Source organism: Neoarius graeffei, chromosome 21 (genome assembly GCF_027579695.1).
Source record: "Neoarius graeffei isolate fNeoGra1 chromosome 21, fNeoGra1.pri, whole genome shotgun sequence".
In the NCBI taxonomy this organism is placed as follows: domain Eukaryota; kingdom Metazoa; phylum Chordata; class Actinopteri; order Siluriformes; family Ariidae; genus Neoarius; species Neoarius graeffei.
The window spans coordinates 47,303,843-47,325,622 of record NC_083589.1 but is presented as its reverse complement, the minus strand read 5'-3'; the positions used below and the strand labels follow the sequence as shown (position 1 = coordinate 47,325,622).

The 21,780-nt window shown below is 41.6% G+C and overlaps 1 protein-coding gene across 4 annotated transcripts in view; it reads right to left on the bottom strand.

Annotated features, from left to right (window-relative positions):
- Nucleotides 1-21,780, bottom strand: part of grip1 (glutamate receptor interacting protein 1) — a 766,317-nt gene that overhangs the window by 89,816 nt on the left and 654,721 nt on the right. For all 4 annotated transcript variants that reach the window (XM_060903259.1, XM_060903262.1, XM_060903263.1 and 1 more), the window contains exons 10-11: nucleotides 11,877-12,023; nucleotides 2,646-2,795 (exon numbers count right to left, since the gene is read on the bottom strand). In XM_060903259.1, coding sequence (XP_060759242.1) covers nucleotides 2,646-2,795; nucleotides 11,877-12,023 — 297 coding nt within the window. The remainder of the gene's footprint in view (nucleotides 1-2,645; nucleotides 2,796-11,876; nucleotides 12,024-21,780) is intronic.

Here is a 21,780-nt window from a genome sequence, read left to right as displayed (position 1 = left end):
AGCACGGGACTAGCGATTAGTGTTGCCATTTTCCTCCAGTCCAGCTTCCTGTTTATTGTTAAGTCTAGTGATAAGAACGAGCTATCCGAGATGTGACTGTGTGGTTGGGGAAATTATCTGCTACAGAGGGGGCGAGCTGTGCCAGGCAGGCTGCCTCACTGAACAATCTGAAATATCTTACAGAATCTAATTATGGGCTCGCCAGAGGTGTCATTTCCCTCCTCTTGCTCCACAATAAGGGATTAGAGCCAAGAGCATAATACTAAATGTAGTCTCTCTCTCTCTCTCTCTCTCTCTCTCTCTCTCAAAGAAGCTAAATATCAGTAGTTTAACATGCTAGTTTACAATATTACTCCATTAATAATCGTCCATAAATCTATAAATCTCACCCAAGCACTTCCTCTACTAAGAACCTTTAATGAACAAATACATTAACCCTATCTTGTTTAATCAGACAGCTCTCATCAGTTAACAGTTATTCAGAATTTGGACATTCTCCATAGTCATCCCTTTGGGAACATTTTTGCTGGTATAATCTTCTGCCCATTTCAGCTGGAAGTCTGGAGTACCCATTACCCAGCCAGTTTAGAGCTAATATTAGTTTAGATAATTTTAAATCTGCTTTGAAAACACATTAATTTAGGTTAGAAGAAGAAGTTTATTTATCACACGCTTGTGAAATTCATCTCTGCATTTAACCCATCTGAAGCAGTGAACACACACATGCACACACACATACCCAGAGCAGTGGGCAGCCATGCTACAGCGCCCAGGGGCAGTTGGGGGTGAGGTGCCTCGTCCAAGGGCACCTCAGCCCAAGGCCGTCCCATATTAACCTAACCTGCATGTCTTTGGACTGTGGGGGAAACCGGAGCACCCAGAGGAAACCCATGCAGACGTGGAAAGAACATGCAAACTCCACACAGAAAGGCCCCTGCTGGCCGCTGGGCTCGACTCAGAACCTTTTTGCTGTGAGGCGACCGTACTAACCACTTACACCACCATGCTGTTAGCTTATGATTTATAATATTATTGTTCATTATTTTCTTGAAACAATTATTTTAGGATAATCTATATATCGCATTTTAAATTTTATTTCTTTTTACATATGTGTGTGTGTGTGTGTGAGTGAGAGAGAGAGAGAGAGAAGAAGAACTTTATTCATCACACAAACGCTTGTGAAATTCCTCTTTGCATTTAACTTATCTGGTCTGGGGCAGTGAACATACACATGCACACACACACACGTGAGCAATGAGCACACACACATACCCAGAGCAATGGGCAGCCATGCTACAGCGCCCAGGGGCAGTTGGGGGTGAGGTGCCTCGGTCAAGGGCACCTCAGCCCAAGGCTACCCCATGTTAACCTAACCGCATATCTTTTATTTACACACACACACACACATCTCAGCTTTATGTGTGTGCGCATGTATACATTTGTTTTTTTTTTAAATGATTCCGATATAATGTGTATTGTGTTAACATGTTCAACACATGAGATCATATTTGCATGAATTTTGCACCCAATAAGTGTTAATTATTTATCAGGTATTAAGTAATTAAATGTATAGTGGAGATTATGTAGGGCTTTTTTGAGTAGGATGGTCAGAAATCTCTTGTATTAGCACCAGTCCAGTGGCAACCTGAGATAAACCAGTACGTGACAGTACATCATACCTCTTTTCCAACTCAAAAATAATCTCCTTTGGCACTTCAGAGCACTTAATGGTACCATGTCTTTTGTGAGATAGATTATTACTGTGATGTTTTTGTGTGTCATTCGGAGATATTAATGCTGGCACAATACAAAATCCAACCCTAATGGAAATGGGACCAAATTCACGTGAGAGACATTGGTGCCTTGAATGAGATACAGTGCACAAGAAACAGCTGCATCTGAAAATGAATGTATAATTGTGTGTAGCAGCCTGTTATCAAAGGGTTCCACTTTCCTCCATGGTTATATGTGAACACCAAGGAGAGTTTCAGGAGTGAAAAGACATTAACTACACTTTTTCCAAGCAGCTTTGCTTTACCTTCTACTTCAGTACTACTAACAAAATCAATTAAACAAAAATAATACATTACTTCACACTACAAATGTCTTTTTCTATGAGGTATACAACCACATTTCAGTAAATCAATCCTGAAATGGAGAAACTTTTGCTTGCAATGAGAAACCAATCTAACTACAAATATTCAGACATCGTTCCTTTCTGTTCCTAATTATGCATGAACTCGCATTTGAGTCACATTAGTGTCTAATACAGTTCTCAGCCCATCAGAAAAGCAATAAGCCTGAAAAAAGCCAGCCGAGTGATCCTATTATATTAGAGGATGGCTAGATGAAATCAATAGGAAACAGCTATTTATGTTTACCTCAGCCGTTCTGAGAAATTGAAAAAGTCTTGAAACGGATGACGAGGGCATTTCTGAACTCAGGACCTACTGCCTAACACATAGTGAAAGTTATTTTGAACATTCATCAAGCTGGAGCTCAAAATCACCCGAGTGCACGTCACTACATCAGCTGCTACTTCAGGATTTTGCGATTTGGGTCGGTCCAATTACAGACTCTTAACGAAACACAGACAGCGTTAGAACCGAGTTCAGGAACGGCTTAGAGGAGAGCGAGAAACCTACATGAGCTCTTGTAGTCCTTCTTCTTCAGTTTACGCCTCATCAATGTGCTCCGGGGGCTTGTGGGATACATGTTGCGAGGCAGTGTGCTCATGTTGAGGGAGCTCAGGCTGTAGGCACTCATGGAGGTGGGTGAAAAAGATGAGCCCAGGGCTGAGGGAGAGAGCGAGAAAGACATTAAATGGAAGCTATGCAACAGGACATTTTAATACAAGACAGCATTAAGCATTACGGAGCTGATTTTATCAGTTCAATGCTCAACCAGCTGTAACTCAATATTAACGAACTTGATGTATTTTTTTTAATTACAGACCACACTAATTGCAAGGCATATGGGCTCTGATAATGAAACATAATTTCATAAAACTCATAAAATCATCAATAAAAAAATAATGAAACACATTTTAAAATTTGAAGCCAGTCTTGAATTTCGGTCCCTTTTTATGTGACTAAGTGCTAATTTTGAAGCATTTAATGCACAAACAAACATTGTACTCAGTTTGGTCAGGGCATGTGGTGTGTAGTGAACAGATCATACATGTGTGCAACATTGTTTGAAACAGCTGCTTCCTCTAAGCACATCAAGACAGAATCCATCCATCCATTATCCGTAACCGCATATCCTGTGCAGGGTCGCGGGCAAGCTAGAGCCTATCCCAGCTTACTAGGGCCGAGAGGCAGGGTACACCCTGGACAAGTTGCCAGATCATCGCAGGGCTGACACATCGAGACAACCAACCATTCACACCTACGGTCAATTAAGAGCCGCCAATTAGCCTAACCTGCATGTCTTTGGACTGTGTGGGAAACCTGCACAGACGCGGGGAGAACATGCAAACTCCACACAGAAAGGCCCCGTCAGCCACTGGGCTCGAACCCAGAACCTTCTTGCTGTGAGGCGACAGTGCTAACCACTACACCACCGTGCCGACCATGAAGACAGAACGCAGGTCTTTATTTTATCTATTTTATGCGACAGCCACCAAGCTGCCAAAACATTAAAATTCCAGCCAATGAGCCCTAATGGTCCAAAGTGCATTTTGCAATAAGCGGCTTCACCTTAATCCATGTGTTAATAAATAAAATCAGTGCCGTTACAGTAAATTGCTTTGAAATGTTGGCGAATAGGTTTAATCAGTGAAATTTCATTAAATAAAAGGTGTTAAGTGCAGCACCTGAATACATGTTCAAGTTTAAAAAAAAAAAAGCAGACAAGGCACACACATTTGCATTTTGAGGAACATTAAAAAAAAAAAGCAAATGGAATCTGGATGGTGACTACAGTACAATGGTGCTTGAAAGTTTGTGAACCCTTTAGAATTTTCTATATTTCTGCATAACTATGACCTAAAACCATCAGATTTTCACACAAGTTCTAAAAGTAGATAAAGAGAACACAGGTAAACAAATGAGACAAAAATATTATACTTGGTCATTTCTTTATTGAGGAAAATGATCCAATATTACATCTCTGTGAGTGGCAAAAGTATGTGAACCTCTAGGATTAGCAGTTAATTTGAAGGTGAAATTAGAGTCAGGTGTTTTCAATCAATAGGATCACAATCAGGTGTGAGTGGGCACCCCGTTTTATTTAAAGAACAGGGATCTGTCAAAGTCTGATCTTCACAACACATGTTTGTGGAAGTGTATCATGGCATGAACGAAGGAGATTTCTGAGGACCTCAGAAAAAGTGTTGTTGATGCTCATCAGGCTGGAAAAGGTTACAAAACCATCTCTAAAGAGTTTGGACTCCACCAATCCACAGTCAGACAGATTGTGTACAGATGGAGGAAATTCAAGACCATTGTTACCCTCCCCAGGAGTGCTTGACCAACAAAGATCACTCCAAGAGCAAGGTGTGTAATAGTCGGCGAGGTCACAAAGGACCCCGGGGTAACTTCTAAGCAACTGAAGGCCTCTCTCACATTGGCTAATGTTAATGTTCATGAGTCCACCATCAGGAGAACACTGAACAACAATGGTGTGCATGGCAGGGTTGCAAGGAGAAAGCCACTGCTCTCCAAAAAGAGCATTGCTGCTCATCTACAGTTTGCTAAAGACCACGTGGACAAGCCAGAAGGCTATTGGAAAAATGTTTTGTGGACGGATGAGACCAAAATAGAACATTTTGGTTTAAATGAGAAGCGTTATGTTTGGAGAATGGAAAACACTGCATTCCAGCATAAGAACCTTATCCCATCTGTGAAACATGGTGGTGGTAGTATCATGGTTTGGGCCTGTTTAGCTGCATCTGGGCCAGGACAGCTTGCCATCTTTGATGGAACAATGAATTCTGAATTATACCAGTGAATTCTACAGGAAAATGTCAGGACATCTGTCCATGAACTGAATCTCAAGAGAAGGTGGGTCATGCAGCAAGACGACACTAAGCACACAAATTGTTCTACTAAAGAATGGTTAAAGAAGAATAAAGTTAATGTTTTGGAATGGCCAAGTCAAAGTCCTGACCTTAATCCAATCAAAATGTTGTGGAAGGACCTGAAGCAAGCAGTTCATGCGAGAAAACCCACCAACATCCCAGAGTTGAAGCCGTTCTGTACGGAGGAATGGGCTAAAATTCCTCCAAGCCGGTGTGCAGGACTGATCAACAGTTACCGGAAATATTTAGTTGCAGTTATTGCTGCACAAGGGGGTCACACCAGATACTGAAAGCAAAGGTTCACATACTTTTGCCACTCACAGATATGTCATATTGGATCATTTTCCTCAATAAGTAAATGACCAAGTATAATATTTTTTGTCTCATTTGTTTAACTGGGTTCTCTTTATCTACTTTTTGGACTCATGTGAAAATCTGATGATGTTTTAGGTCATATTTATGCAGAAATATAGAAAATTCTAAAGGGTTCACAAACTTTCAAGCACCACTGTATGTGAGGAAAATTGCATGACTTACTGGCATCAGTGAGCTTATAGTGAATTACTCACAAGTGCCTATAATTTAGCCAACAAAGTGGCACAGCTTCTTTCTGGCCCTGATGCACTGAGAAGACTTTAGAGCAGTGAGAGAATACACATACTGCCCTTGAAATGGAGAAGGAGCTATGCAATACAACGACTGCAGCTTTAATTTATAGCGATGAGCTGGTGATAATCACCAGAGTCTGCGTTTCAGGTGAGGCAGCCCTTAAATCCGGAGCAACATCAATTGAGAGAGCAGCATTTAGGGAGGTGAGGAGTGTTCGGAGGGACTAAATGGCTCATGTGAAATGGTTCATCTTGATAGCTTTGTATCATCCCACCTTATTTGCCTATTAAAGGCTATTATTAAACCCGGGGCTCAGGCCATCAATTACTACTGACTTCATGTCTTCGAAGCCCCTTAAGCCTGTACAGAAGTATCCAGAGCCTCGCTGTAAAAACAAGCTAGACCATGTGGAGGCCTGGCTCACTGACATGCAGACAGTGTGGCAATATTTTGTCACAGTGTCAGCCCTGGAAAGCTTCCTCTGAGCTCCGAGAGATCTATTTTAGAAATCATTGCTAAACAGCGCCACAAGAAGCTCAGTGACTGCAAACTTGTCTAGATCTGAAAACTACCTTTCCTTAATGTGCTCGCCTCTGGCAGGAAAGAGCTCAGCTATGTCAACAGATGCACAATAAAGGACCGGGAATGATGAGCGAGATAAAGAGGAGAACATTCGGTAGCCTCTGTGCATTTCATGGCCAAAAAAAGAGGCAGGAATTTAGTTCTGCTCTAGTTTCTCCTGAGCAATGGAAAAAGCCTCCAACTTCAGCCATTAAGACAGGATAAATTGGGGTGCAGTGTGATTTGTCACACTTCAAGAGACAGATTAATATCTTTTACACCACAGTACTGTTGAATTCGCAAATCCGACTGGTCAGGAGGTGTTGATTAAGTTTCTACAACAACAGCACTGACATTAGTTCCAGCTATAATTCAAATCACACGTTTATATTAATGCACTCGTTTTCATGTGATCATCTCTCATCGATCTAATTCACAAGGATTTATTTAAGGACGGTGACATATTTGATGTAGCATAATTTTTTTTTTTTTTTAAATACGCAGTTTTGTAGCAAAGAAAAGTGCACAGTCTAATTTCTGAAAAGATATTGTAGCCTAGATTTCTAAAAGGAGCAGATCTATTGAACATTAATGGAAGGAGATTCCACTTTAAATGGAAAGGAAATAACAGACGGATGTTGGTCAGGAATGTCTGTTTATAGCTGCTATAATTAAGTGACAGCTGGATTTTGAGGACGGTTATATATCAAATATAATCATGCTAAACATAAAAATGAACTGTGAGGTAACTGGTTAGATGCTATGGTACAAAAGGCCTTACACATGATGGCCTGTGCTGTGATAGGAAAATAATCAACGAAGGGGTAAATGTGTTTATTTTTCTGTAATGACAATGTCCTGAGGTGTTTTATTCCTCTTATACCACAGCAACTTAACAATACCATTTTAAAAAGATATTAAAGAATAATACATGTTATTTTAGCTACATTCACTGGCTATAAGCAATCGCGTGCGCTGATTGGCTACTCTACGTGAGTAGGGAAAAACAAAATGGTGGAGCACATCAAGTCAGTGTAAGGCTATCAAGTATTTAAAAGAAACAGAAAGCACTAAAACAGGGGTGTCAAACCTGATCCATAAAGGGCTGTGTGGCTGCAGGTTTTCATTCCAGCCATGCAGCAGCACCCTGATTTGGCTTATTCAATCAACTGACACACCCACCCTTTAATCAAGGGTGGGTGTGGCTGCAAGTATTTGACTGTGTGAAGACAGTTCAGTTGACTGAATGAGCCAAGTCAGGTGTGCTGCTGCATGGCTGGAATGAAAACCTGCAGCCACAAGGCCCTTTATGGATCAGGTTTGACACCCCTGCACTAAAAGAATATAGTCCCCCCCCCCCCCCCCCCCAACCAATATCTCGTATTCCACACTCCAGCCCAGGCGGTGGCAGTAATGCACTTTTAAGTTGGTTTGTCAACCGCCAAAATCACCTGAAAGAAGAAGAAGAAAATGGCGGAGCGTGTTGCTGAACCAACCGAGGACGAAATAAAAACTCTACTCAAAAACAAAACCCCCCAAAAACACAAAAAAAAGCAACAAAATATGGAATGAAAGTATCTGATGCTAAGAACGTATCTTTTTTATTTTTCAAGAATTATTCTTCTAGCATTTCTCACAAATTGCTATTGACATTTCGCCGGTTTGTGTACATTCTAAGCGGAAATGATTTTGTCAGATGTTTTGTCTAACATTTTTATTTATCGAATTTGCAAAAAATAAAATAAAAATGCTCTGTTTCTCAAAACCCAGTGAATGTGGATAGAATAAAACAAACAGTTATTCCATTCATTCAATCTCGTCGTACATGGCTTATAGTAAACTCGGCGCTCCGCGTCTCATTGCATCATGTAACACTCGATTTCATGGAATAACTGTTAAATACAGGTAAGGTACAAGGAAGGCATGCATCAAGGAGGTGGAATGAACTTCCTCTGGATGTCCGAACAGGGGAAGTTAAATGAGCACTTTCATTAAAGGGGACGTATTATGAAAAACTCACTTTTTCAGTTCGTAAGCATATATAAATTAAGGTATCTGGAACGCCTACCATCGCACACACTCTGAAATAAGACACCACAGTCCGTTTCTTTTGTGTTTCCTATTTCAGAAAACGTGCTTCAACAAGACATTCAGATTTCACTTCCTTTACTATGTCACAAGTAGTCTGGTTAACACCAGACCATATCACAAGTGAAATATGGTCTGGAATCCACCTATTGAATTTCTCGGACGGGAGGTGTGGTTTACGATTGTCAACGGCCGTTTATTGGACGTTGCGAATGTCTATCATTTGGCGTATACATAGCCCATGGCCAATCATGGCAGTTGTACCCGGTGACGTAGTTAGAGCGACGAAGAAAGACTGTAACGCCAAACGCTGTTCTTTTTTTAAAACAAACTTTCACTCTAAACTATTCAGAACAGTGTCTAAAGCTTGATCGAAAGTTTGGTTCGTATCGCTCGCCGCCATGTTAAATGTGATCCGTAAACAGTCCCAAATAAACTACAAGCTTCCGTTTGTCGAGTACTACGCGTCACCGTCTTTCCACCCCTCCCCACTCTCTGATTGGCTCCCTAACTCAGGCGAGCCTTTAGACCATAGTTTCCATGCTGTCTTTTCAGATCGGAACGATTGTGCAAAGCAGCATGGGATTTCCCAGGCTATGTCACAAGGGGAACTCATTAGAATTCTGCCACCCCGTCAGCTGGGTGTCTCCAATCATGGCTTGAGAACTGCCTTTGTAAATTAATATTCATGAGGAAAGTACTACCTCATTGGCTGACAGAAGAGGAGGGTGGGGTGAACAGGGGCTCATTATCATTGAAAGGGACATGCTCTCAAATCAGCTCTTTTGAACAGGGCTGTTTAGACAGGGTGAGAAGGGAGCTGTGGTGCTTTATCCTTGTGGTATTTTGAACGAAGCACCTCACAGACATTTCTTTAAGACCTCAGGGAGCTGTGTCAACTTGTGGAAAAGGGGAATAATATGTCACCTTTAAAAAATATCTTGCATTGTCTGTGTATCTGGCATTCTTAGTCTGTGACCTAGTGAACCAGTATTAGGATAAATTTATTGATAGAGGCTTCAAAGCACTCATGTCAGTCGTTCTGGATAATGCCAAATGCCATAAACGTAGATGTAACGTTGTGGAACATCCTTAAACCAAATTACTTCCTTTTATCAATTGCTTTGCAACAGCTATAAACATTTATTCCTTCAGCACTCTCTCTTTTTTTCTTGAAAAAAAGTGGTGTCTTGGTACAAAGAAAATGCAAAGCCCTCAATCCTGAAGACTTTCCTGTGGTGAAAAAAGTAGTTACCGCTATATCTCTGTTACAAAGTGCTGAGACAGGAGATTCTGTCCAAAAACAAATATTCAGCGGTGCTTGAAAGTTTGTGAACTCTTTAGAATTTTCTATATTTCTGCATAAATATGACCTAAAACATCATCAGATTTTCACACAAGTCCTAAAAGTAGATAAAGAGAACCCAGTTAAACAAATGAGACAAAAATATTATACTTGGTCATTTATTTATTGAGGAAAATGATCCAATATTACATCTCTGTCAATGGCAAAAGTATGTGAACCTTTGCTTTCAGTATCTGGTGTGACCCCCTTGTGCAGCAATAACTGCAACTAAACGTTTCCGGTAACTGTTGATCAGTTCTGCACACCGGCTTGGAGGAATTTTAGCCCATTCCTCCGTACAGAACAGCTTCAACTCTGGGATGTTGGTGGGTTTCCTCACATGAACTGCTCGCTTCAGGTCCTTCCACAACCTTTCCATTGGATTAAGGTCAGGACTTTGACCAAAACATGAACTTTATTCTTCTTTAACCATTCTTTGGTAGAACGACTTGTGTGCTTAGGGTCGTTGTCTTGCTGCCCAACAGAACTCCAGGCTGGCGGGGTCAGAGGGCAGAGACCCCAACAATACCTTATAGCAGAACCCCATCCTAGCCTCCCCAGTACAGGCTCAAGTACTCCTCATGGTGCTAAGTGAACTCCTCCCAACGTACACCAACCCCCTGCTAGAGTGAGCTGGCGCTCTTCTGGTACAGTATATAGCACACAGTCTCTTCCCTGAGCCACACACATTGAGAGGGGTCCTCCATACACTTGCTGCCTGCATGTTTACTCCTGTGAAAATGACACTGGTGATACAGAGGGAGACCGTACTGACCTCTGAGAAGATGATATAAAAATCAAAAACTGAACCAGTGCTATCCCTCGTTTTTAAGGTTTTTATGCTGGAATGCAGTTTTCCTTTCTCCAAACATAATGCTTCTCATTTAAACCAAAAAGTTCTATTTTGGTCTCATCCATCCACAAAACATTTTTCCAATAGCTTTCTGGCTTGTCCACGTGATCTTTAGCAAACTGCAGGCGAGCAGCAATGTTCTTTTTGGAGAGCAGTGGCTTTCTCCTTGTAACCCTGCCATGCACATCACTGTTGTTCAGTGTTCTCCTGATGGTGGACTCATGAACATTAACATTAGCCAGTGTGAGAGACGCCTTCAGTTGCTTAGAAGTTACCCTGGGGTCCTTTGTGACCTCGCCAACTATTACACGCCTTGCTCTTGGAGTGATCTTTGTTGGTCGACCACTCCTGGGGAGGGTAACAATGGTCTTGAATTTCCTCCATTTGTACACAATCTGTCTGACTGTGGATTGGTGGAGTCCAAGCTCTTTACAGATGGTTTTGTAACCTTTTCCAGCCTGATGAGCATCAACAACGCTTCTTCTGAGGTCCTCAGAAATCTCCTTTGTTCGTGCCATGATACACTTCCACAAACATGTGTTGTGAAGATCAGACTTTGATAGATCCCTGTTCTTTAAATAAAACAGGCTGCCCACTCACACGTGATTGTCATCCCATTGATTGAAAACACCTGACTCTAATTTCACCTTCAAATTAACTGCTAATCCTAGAGGTTCACATACTTTTGCCACTCACAGATATGTAATATTGGATCATTTTCCACAATAAATAAATTACCAAGTCTAATATTTTTGTCTCATTTGTTTAACTGGGTTCTCTTTATCTACTTTTAGGACTTGTGTGAAAATCTGATGTTGTTTTAGGTCATATTTATGCAGAAATATAGAAAATTCTAAAGGGTTCACAAACTTTCAGGCACCACTGTAAAAGACTCCTCACAGAAAGCTTGCACCAAATCAATAAATACACACGCTTTAAACTCTTTTTTTGGTGTAGTGTCCATCTAAAAGTCACTATGTAATCCAATACTACTTGTATAGTTGAAATATATTAGAATAAGCGCACTGTGATTTGTGTTATAGTCAGCACTACTGTTAGAAATGCTGTTATGGAAACTTAATCCACACCTTCTGACCAATAACAAATGAGAATTCAACAATACTACACTACAAAACTGCCAGGCTTCGCAGATAGAAAACAATCAACTCTAATCATTCATCCGAGCTCCATCATACCACATTTGTTGTTGACTTTTTTCCTATAACTGCATGTTTTATTTAAGTTTTGGCATGCACGTTAAATTTAACACCCAAACAGGTCATATAACACAGTCCGTGCAAAATGAGAAAGTCAAAGCTCTGACAGGAGAGGAGAAATGACAAGGTGAATGCAAAATGGAGAGATGAAGGCATCAGGAGGAAGGAAAGGGGTATTACGGGGGTTGTTTGGAGAAGTTTTCTGCTTGGCCTGGCTGCGGGACTGGTCAGGGTGGTAGGTGTTATAGTGCTGGTAGGGAAGGAAGTTGCTGTTGTTGTTTGTGCCAGACTCCCAGGGCAGTGGCCGGTTGCTCCTCTGCACCTTGACTGAGCACATGGAGAGGAAGAGAGACAGGAGATGACAAAACAGCATAAACATGGTACGGTGCAGCACAACACACACAGGGGCACTTTCATCTAAACATCGCTCTTTCGTGTTTGCCTTGATGGTTAACTCGATGGAATTACTGATACGATTCTTTCCCAATTTTTAATATCAGAGCTCTGAGTATGAGATGATCCCAACATCTGATACCGACACCAGTGTTCTTTGCCACTGAGCCAACTGCCAATTGCGCAAACCTTCAGTGGCACAAATAAAACATGTTTTAAGACAAGTTGCATTCAACTCAACACATTCATGCCATAAAATGCATCAGTGAATATTGACAATTTACAAACTCCTATAGAGCTTTTATTCTTTACAGTGTCTTACTTAAACATTCCCACATTTATATTGCTACGATCAGGAACTGAAATGAACTTAACTGGGATTGTACTAGTACATCTCAAAAAATTAGAATACCATGAAAAAGTTCCTTTTTTTCATAATTTAATTCAAAAAGGTAAACTTTCATATATTCTATATTCATTACATGTAAAGTGAAATATTTAAAGCCTTTTTTGTTTTAATTTTGATGATTATGGCTTATAGCTCATGAAAATCAGAAATCCAGTATCTCAAATTATTAGAATATTCCCTAAGATCAATCAAAAAAAGGATTTACAATACAGAAATGTCCAACTTCTGAAAAGTATATTCATTTATACACTCAATACTTGGTTGGGGCTCCTTTACCATGAATTACTGTATCAATGCGGTGTGGCATGGAGGTGATCAGTCTGTGGCACTGCTGAGGTGTCATTGAAGCCCAGGTTGCTTTGATAGTGGCCTTCAGTGTATCTGTATTTTTGGGTCGGGTGTTTCTCATCTTCCTCTTGACAATACCCCATAGATTCTCTATGGGGTTCAGGTCAGGCAAGTTGGCTGGCCAATCAAACACAGTAATATCATGGTCAGCAAACCATTTGGTAGTAGTTTTGGCACTGTGGGTAGGTGCCAAGTCCTGCTGGAAAAGGAAATCAGCATCTCCAAAAAGCTCGTCAGCAGATGGATGCATGAAGTGCTCTAAAATCTCCTGGTAGATGGCTGTGTTGACTTTGGACTTGATAAAATACAGTGGACCAACACCAGCAGATGACATGGCACCCCAAATCATCACAGACTGTGGAAACTTCACACTGGGCTTCAAACACCTTGGATTCTGTGCCTCTCCACTCTTCCTCCAGACTCTAGAACTGTGATTTCCAAATTAAATGCAAAATGTACTTTCATCTGAAAAGAGGACTTTGGACCACTGAGCAACAGTCCATTTCTTTCTCTCCTTAGCCCAGATAAGACACTTCTGACATTGTCTCTGGCTCAGGAGTAGCTTGATATTAGGAATGCGAAAGTTGTATCCCCTTTCTTGAAGATGTCTGTTCGTGATGGGTCTTGATACACTGACACCAGCCTCAGTCCACTCCTTGTGAAGCTCTCCCAAATTTTTGAATCAACTTTTCTTGACAATCCTCTCAAGACTGCGGCCATCCCTGTTGCTTGTGCACCTTTTCCAGCCACCCTTTTCAGCAATGACCTTTTGTGGCTTACCCTCCTTGTGGAGGGCATCAGTGATCATCTTCTGGACAACAGTCAAGTCAGCAGTCTTCCCCATGATTGTGGTTGTGTGTACTGAACTAGACCGAGAGATACACTGTGTTCATACTGTTTTACTCAAACTCTAAATTAAATATTCTAATATTTTGAGATTTTTTAAATGTTTTTGTACTGTATGCCATACTGATTAAAATTAAAATAGAAAAATGCTTGAAACATTTTAGTTTATGTGTAATGAGTCTATAATGTATAACATTTTCACTTTCTTAAATAACTGATGGAAAATATTGAACTTTTTCACAATATTCTAATTTTTTGAGATGCACTAGTATGTCATAAAGTTATGTCTCTGACTAATGACTTTTTTCCTTACCCAGTCACTGACTTCTGGTGGATGGCTTCCTCTAGGCAAAGTCACTGCTGTGCCATATTCTTTCCATTTCTTAATAATGGATTTAATGGTGCTCTGTGAGATACTCAAAGTTTGGGATATTTTTCACAACTAAACCCTGTGAATATTGGAACATCTTGGGGTATTACACAATGACACTATCTGTTTCTGTTTAGTGTTCAAAATATTCACATCTGTAAGTGTATCTGTATTCAGATTTAAACCTGACCTGGGTGTGGCTGAAATCAGAGGGGTTTTTTTGGTTTTTTTTTTAATATGAACTCTCCAACAACTGGATGTTCATAACTGATCTCCATTAGATGTGTGGGTATGACATTGCTATTTCCTTAAATATAGACAAACTATGGAGGTCTGTATCCTAAAAGTAGCCAAAAAAAGAAGTAGCCTTAAACCCTTTTATTGGACAGACCCAATACAAAGCGCTGAGTGATTCCCGGAAAAGCACTGAAGTCTAAGTTTCTTCCATTAGTTTATAAGTCAGGGCCCTTTTTGGGGGACCCGCCCTAGGACAAAACAAAATGGTGGCTCCTACTTTTAAAATATGAACTCTACAACAACTGGATGTACATAACTGGTCTCCAATAGATGTGCGTGTATGACACTGCTATTTCCTTAAATATAGACAAACTAGGAACTGTCACAGAAGTCTGCATCTCAAAAGTAGCCAAACTCATACTTACACGAAAGAAGTAGCCTTAAACCCTTTTACTGGACAGACCCAATACAAAGCGCTGAGTGATTCCCGGAAAAACACTGAAGTCTAAGCTTCTTCCATTAGTTTTTAAGTCGGGTCCCTTTTTGGGAGACCCGTCCTAGGACCGCCCAAGGACAAAACAAAATGGTGGCTCCTATTTTTAAAATATGAATTCTACAACAACTGGATGTACATAACTGGTCTCCATTAGACATGTGGGTATGACATTGTTATTTCCTTAAATATAGAAAAACTAGGAACTGTCAGAGAAGTCCGTATCTCAAAAGCGGCCAAACTCATACTTACATGAAAGAAGTTGCCTTGAACGCTTTCATTGGACAGACCCAATACAAAGCGCTGAGTGATTCCCGGAAAAACACTTAAGTCTAAATTTCTTGCATTAGTTTTTAAGTCGGGTCCCTTTTTGGGAGACCTGCCCTAGGACCGCCCCAGGACAAAACAAAATGGTAGCTCCTATTTTTAAAATATGAACTCTACAACAACTGGATGTTCATAACTGGTCTCCAATAGATGTGCATGTAAGACACTGCTAGTTCATTCAATATAAACAAATTAGCAATCTAATTTAAACCACCATTAACTTTGACCAGAAAGTCACTAAGGATGAATGACTGAACCTTGTAAAAGCATCATGAAGCGATTCATGTTCATTTTAATGAATGTGGTCTTTCTTTGTCCTGCGATTTTCATCTCTTACAACCTCACACTCATCAAAATAAAAATCTCATTAAAAAAATCTCATAGTCTTACTGCACACCTTGACCAGATGCCCTGTCTCAACCAGATGCTCTGTGAAGTTTCACAGCAGTTTTCTAAAAGACCGAATATGCCTCACGTTCATCTCTGTATTGTTACCTGTTTAGAACATGTTATTTGTTTATTATGAAAAACATATTCATATTGGGCGGCACGGTGGTGTAGTGGTTAGCGCTGTCGCCTCACAGCAAGAAGGTCCTGGGTTCGAACCCCGGGTCCGGCGAGGGCCTTTCTGTGTGGAGTTTGCATGTTCTCCCCATGTCCGCGTGGGTTTCCTCCGGGTGCTCCGGTTTCCCCCACAGTCCAAAGACATGCAGGTTAGGTTAACTGGTGACTCTAAATTGACCGTAGGTGTGAATGGTTGTCTGTGTCTATGTGTCAGCCCTGTGATGACCTGGCGACTTGTCCAGGGTGTACCCCGCCTTTCGCCCGTAGTCAGCTGGGATAGGCTCCAGCTTGCCTGCGACCCTGTAGAAGGATAAAGCGGATAGAGATAATGAGATGAGATATTCATATTGCATTACATATCTAGACAAATCCAATCCAACACTGATCCAGGGTCAGTATCGGTCCTGACACAAATACTCAGTATTAGGCTAGTACATCTGTAATCGACTATAAGATCTTTTATATAGGAAGACAGGATAGCAGAGTTCTTAGATGAAATTCTCCTTATTTAGTTTGTTCATAACATTACTTGGACTATCTAGCTCACAGCTAGTGTAATAACTGTAACCTAAATAAGCATAAAGACAAAATTACTAAAACAGCAAAGCTATAAAAGTCATGACCGAAGGTTGAATTCAGGGCAGTGTTATAGCTTGACTGAAAATGTTAGTGTAAGAAAGCTTCCATTTTATTCATGAACAATATCTGCTAATGGTCTGGATAAGAGCTTTGTGGACGAATGTATAATTTAATTTCTGAATCACTGACAAAACAGGACTTTTGCTGCAGTCTTTGACTTGTCTTGGCTTTTACAACAGTTCGAGAATATATTGCTTTTGACCAGCAGTAAGGTGTGCAGACACTGGACACAGGACCTTTTGCCTTTGCCAGCAGACATCTGCATCCTGTACGAGCATCAGTCCCCTCTGGGGCAGGTTTCAGTTAATTTTAGTGCTGGAGCAGGACCCAAGCACAGACACACAGGAAGAGAGTGAGGTGAAACACTGCTACAGGGCTGAGAGACACTGAAAGAGCTTGCCAAGGGCCTGATCTTGCCTGACCACATGTGGCCCATTAGTTGTATGTGCGTGTTTGTATATAGTAGGACTCGGGTTGCTCCAGTTACCAGTAATTTACTGTGATGGTAATCTTGTCATTGGAAATGGTATGGTATCATCATTTCAGAAATTTCAGGAGTTAATCCATCCATCCATTATCTGTAACAGTTTATCCTGTGCAGGGTCGTGGGCAAGCTGGAGCCTATCCCAGCTGACTATGGGCAAGAGGCGGGGTACACCCTGGACAAGTTGCCAGATCATCGCAGGGCTGACACATAGAGACAAACAACCATTCACACTCACATTCACACCTACGGTCAATTTAGAGCCACCAATTAGCCACAGTCTTTGGACTGTGGGGGAAACCGGAGCACCTGGAGGAAACCCATGCAGACACGGGGAGAACATGCAAACCCCACACAGAAAGGCCCTTGTCGGCTCGAACCCAGGACCTTCTTGCTGTGAGACGACAGTGCTAACCACTACGCCACCATGCCGCCCCTTGGGAGTTAATGTTACTGCATTTTGTCACTCCCCCCCCCACTATACTTTGAAATGTGCCTTTAAGAGTTCACTCTTTCGCCTGCCCTTTAAGACGAAGCCAGCAGCTCATGGGTGTGACGCAAGTCTTACACTAACAGTGAAGAGCTCTCCCTCTGACCAGTGACTATCACACACTGCTTCCAGTTATCTAGCTAAGTTTGGGAAGATGCTGTGGATTTCACAACTGCCGAACAAACCAGTCATTAGACTGCTGAAACTTGTCGAGAAACAAAGCGCTCTGAGCGAGATATGGCAATATTTTTCTTTTAGGGCAAGTGATAGTGGAGAAGTAGAAGGAGTCCCCTTCTACACCTTTGTGCAAATGGTGCCTCAGGTCATGCGAGGCAGGAGAAGGGAATACATCTAACCTGATGAAACATTTGATGCACGTACATCCCATTTCATACAAACAATTCCAGGAATGGAAGGTGCACATGATGATCACAATAATAGATTGAAAACAGGATTGTTTAAATGATGGGTATTGAACTTTGCCCATACTTCATCTCATCTCATTATCTCTAGCCGCTTTATCCTTCTACAGGGTCGCAGGCAAGCTGGAGCCTATCCCAGCTGACTACGGGCGAAAGGCGGGGTACACCCTGGACAAGTCGCCAGGTCATCACAGGGCTGACACATAGACACAGACAACCATTCACACTCACATTCACACCTACGGTCAATTTAGAGTCGCCAGTTAACCTAACCTGCATGTCTTTGGACTGTGGGGGAAACCGGAGCACCCGGAGGAAACCCACGCGGACATGGGGAGAACATGCAAACTCCACACAGAAAGGCCCTCGCCGGCCCCGGGGCTCGAACCCAGAACCTTCTTGCTGTGAGGCGACAGCACTAACCACTACACCACCGTGCTGCCCTTGCCCATACTTATTCACAATATTTCCCTCCTGAATCTAGCTAACAGACTAGCCCCCTTGTAACGCAAGTTTAGCCGACCAAATGTTACACAGGGCTAACTGGCAGCCAGTCACTGTGATGATGGTGCTAAGGCTGCTGTTTGTTTTCTTAGGCTATGTTCACATTAAAGTGCCATTCCACCATTGGATGCATTCTTTGGCATAAAATACAATATATTTTGACAACATATATAAATGGTATCACTAGATAGAGAAATCTTTTAGCTTCAAAATGATATATCAAACATAATTTTTTGACAACGACAAGTATATTCATTTTGCGACCAAAGTCACCTACCCTTTTAATTTCCGCACGTGATGTCATCGGCAGGTTCCCCTTCTTGTGTACCACGTGACGTGTGACGTGGCACATATTATCAGCAATGGTGGATAGAACGCGATAAAAATAATACCAATAAATCTAGCTAATACCAATAAATCTAGCTAACTGAAAGATTAACTCAAAATTTTTCGCAATTTTTTTGGCCCCCATATACGAGGAGAAATGACTCTCTCACTTTGGGGGTTTCCTGGTCTAAAAATAGACCGACATGTGGTACACAAGAAGGGGAACCTGCCGATGACATCACGTTTCACTGCCGCACGGAAATTAAAAGGGTAGGTGACTTTGGTCGCAAAATTAATATACTTGTCGTTGTCAAAAAATTATGTTTGATATATCATTTTGAAGCTAAAAGATTTCTCTGTCTAGTCATGTTGTCATAAAATATATTGTATTTTATGCCAAAGAATACATCCAGGGCGGCATGGTGGTGTAGTGGTTAGCGCTGTCGCCTCACAGCAAGAAGGTCCGGGTTCGAGCCCCGTGGCTGGCGAGGGCCTTTCTGTGTGGAGTTTGCATGTTCTCCCCATGTCCGCGTGGGTTTCCTCCGGGTGCTCCGGTTTCCCCCACAGTCCAAAGACATGCAGGTTAGGTTAACTGGTGACTCTAAATTGACCGTAGGTGTGAATGTGAGTGTGAATGGTTGTCTGTGTCTATGTGTCAGCCCTGTGATGACCTGGCGACTTGTCCAGGGTGTACCCCGCCTTTCGCCCGTAGTCAGCTGGGATAGGCTCCAGTTTGCCTGCGACCCTGTAGAACAGGATAAAGCGGCTAGAGATAATGAGATGAGAGAGAATACATCCAATGGTGGAATGGCACTTTAATACCTTTTTTTGTTTTTATTAAACGCATCACTTTTGCTATGCTATGGCATCCACACTACTCCGGAGTCTCTGAGCCCCTAAAACGGAAACTTTTGGAAGTCTCATTTTAGTTTGAAAACTCCAGGTAGCGTTTTAGTGTAGACGGGTAAAAACTGAGACATTTGGAAACAATGACGCAGACACCCACGTTCGCTTACTGATTGGGTCTCATTAATCATGACATATCCTTCCCTGATTTATCACACTCCTATCACGTGACCCTTTCCCTAGACAAACATCAGGCTGTATATACCGACACACACTTGCCCAGTGTACATGAATGGTCATGTGATATGTGTTTTCAGGCATGTTAGTAGGGACGGATATATTCCTGAAACAGTTCTAATACTCATCTGGATGGACACTGTTTTCATTTAAAACTAAAATCTATTAGTGTGGATGTAGCTTTAGCCTACTTAGCGGTCTGCTCTTTAATGAATTCATGAATGAAAGAATAACAAGGCTATAGAAAGAACCTTAGTCAGACATTTGTAAAATTAGCCTATTTATAAATCCTTCTTCCATCTGTCATACACAGACAAACAGAAGCAGGAAGTCACTGTTTTCATTCATTTAATGCAGTGTTTAAACAATACCACTTTTGATGTTTATTAATTTCGTCAATTTGCATGAATTTTTATTTATTTATTGCAATGGTATCAAACTACTGCCATTACCGTTCTATCATGTCAGGTACCATACTGAACCCAAAATTTTGGTACCAAACCAACCCAAGGGTAGACAACATTGTGTTGTTTTTTTTTTTGGTTTTTTTTTTTGGGGGGGGGCACTGGGAAATTCTATTTGCAGAGATACTCAGTTAAAGGTATGTGTGAGAGTGAGCATGTGGATGGTACTGTACATAGCAATGTGAATATCTGCAGCATTGTGTGGTGTATACATACAGAACCGGTCAAAAGTTTGGACACGCCTTCTAATTCAATGTTTTTTCTTTATTTTTACGAATTAAAAAAACATTTCATGTCTTAAAATAACGATGGATGTCGTTTCTCTTTCCTTAGCTGAGCGGTTTTTGACATAAAGGATTACTACAGTCGTGGAATAGGGCTAGTTACTGTATTTTTATTATTTACTATTTGATCTCAAATGCATTAAGAAGGCAAGAAATTGCACTAATTAACTTTTGACGGAGCACATTTGTTAACTGAAAAGCATTCCAGGTGACTACCTCATGAAGCTGGTTAAGATAATGCCAATAGTGTGCAAAGCATCATCAGGGTAAACGCTGGCTGCTTTGAAGAATCTAAACTATGAAGCATATTTTGTTTAGCACTTTTTTGTTTACTACATAATTCCATTTAGGGCGGCACGGTGGTGTAGTGGTTAGCGCTGTCGCCTCACAGCAAGAAGGTCCGGGTTCGAGCCCCGTGGCCGGCGAGGGCCTTTCTGTGCGGAGTTTGCATGTTCTCCCCGTGTCCGCGTGGGTTTCCTCCGGGTGCTCCGGTTTCCCCCACAGTCCAAAGACATGCAGGTTAGGTTAACTGGTGACTCTAAATTGACCGTAGGTGTGAATGTGAGTGTGAATGGTTGTCTGTGTCTATGTGTCAGCCCTGTGATGACCTGGTGACTTGTCCAAGGTGTACCCCGTCTCTCGCCCGTAGTCAGCTGGGATAGGCTCCAGCTTGCCTGCGACCCTGTAGAAGGATAAAGCGGCTAGAGATAATGAGATGAGATGAGATAATTCCATTTATTTTTTTCGCGGTCCGGTTTCCATCAAATCGTGCACTCTGATTGGCTCGCGAGCAGTCCGGAATCCTACGATCCGGACCCCGGTTACGGACCTTTGGCGACTCGCTCGTTCACAACAACAACAAACATAGTAGCAATTTTTTTTTTTTTAAAGATATTTTTTCGGGCTTTTTGCACCTTTATTGGATAGGACAGTGTAGAGACAGGAAATGAGCGGGAGAGAGAGACGGGAAGGGATCGGGAAATGACCTCGGGCCGGAATCGAACCCGGGTCGCCCGCATTCATGGTATGGCGCCTTAACCACCTGAGCCACGACGCCCCCACATAGTAGCAATTTTTTGTCAACATTTATTTTTGCATTTCTCAGGAGAATAGCATTAATTTTACAGCATGGATAGCGATAACGACAGTGTTCACAGCGAAAGCGAGTTTTACTACCCTGATGAAGACGTAATAAAAGAAAACATTTAAGGAGAAAGCCGAAAACGAGCTTGTAGCAGGTTTGTTCTAAATATGGTTTCCCTTTTGGGCGCTCTCATTTTCTGTTAGAATTTGGTAAAGAAAAAAAATATTATTTACCAGTTTAAGGTCGGTACGTATCGTGAAATACCGTGACCTCGGCCCAGAGGTCTCGGTCAGTATTTTCAAGACCTCGGTCACTG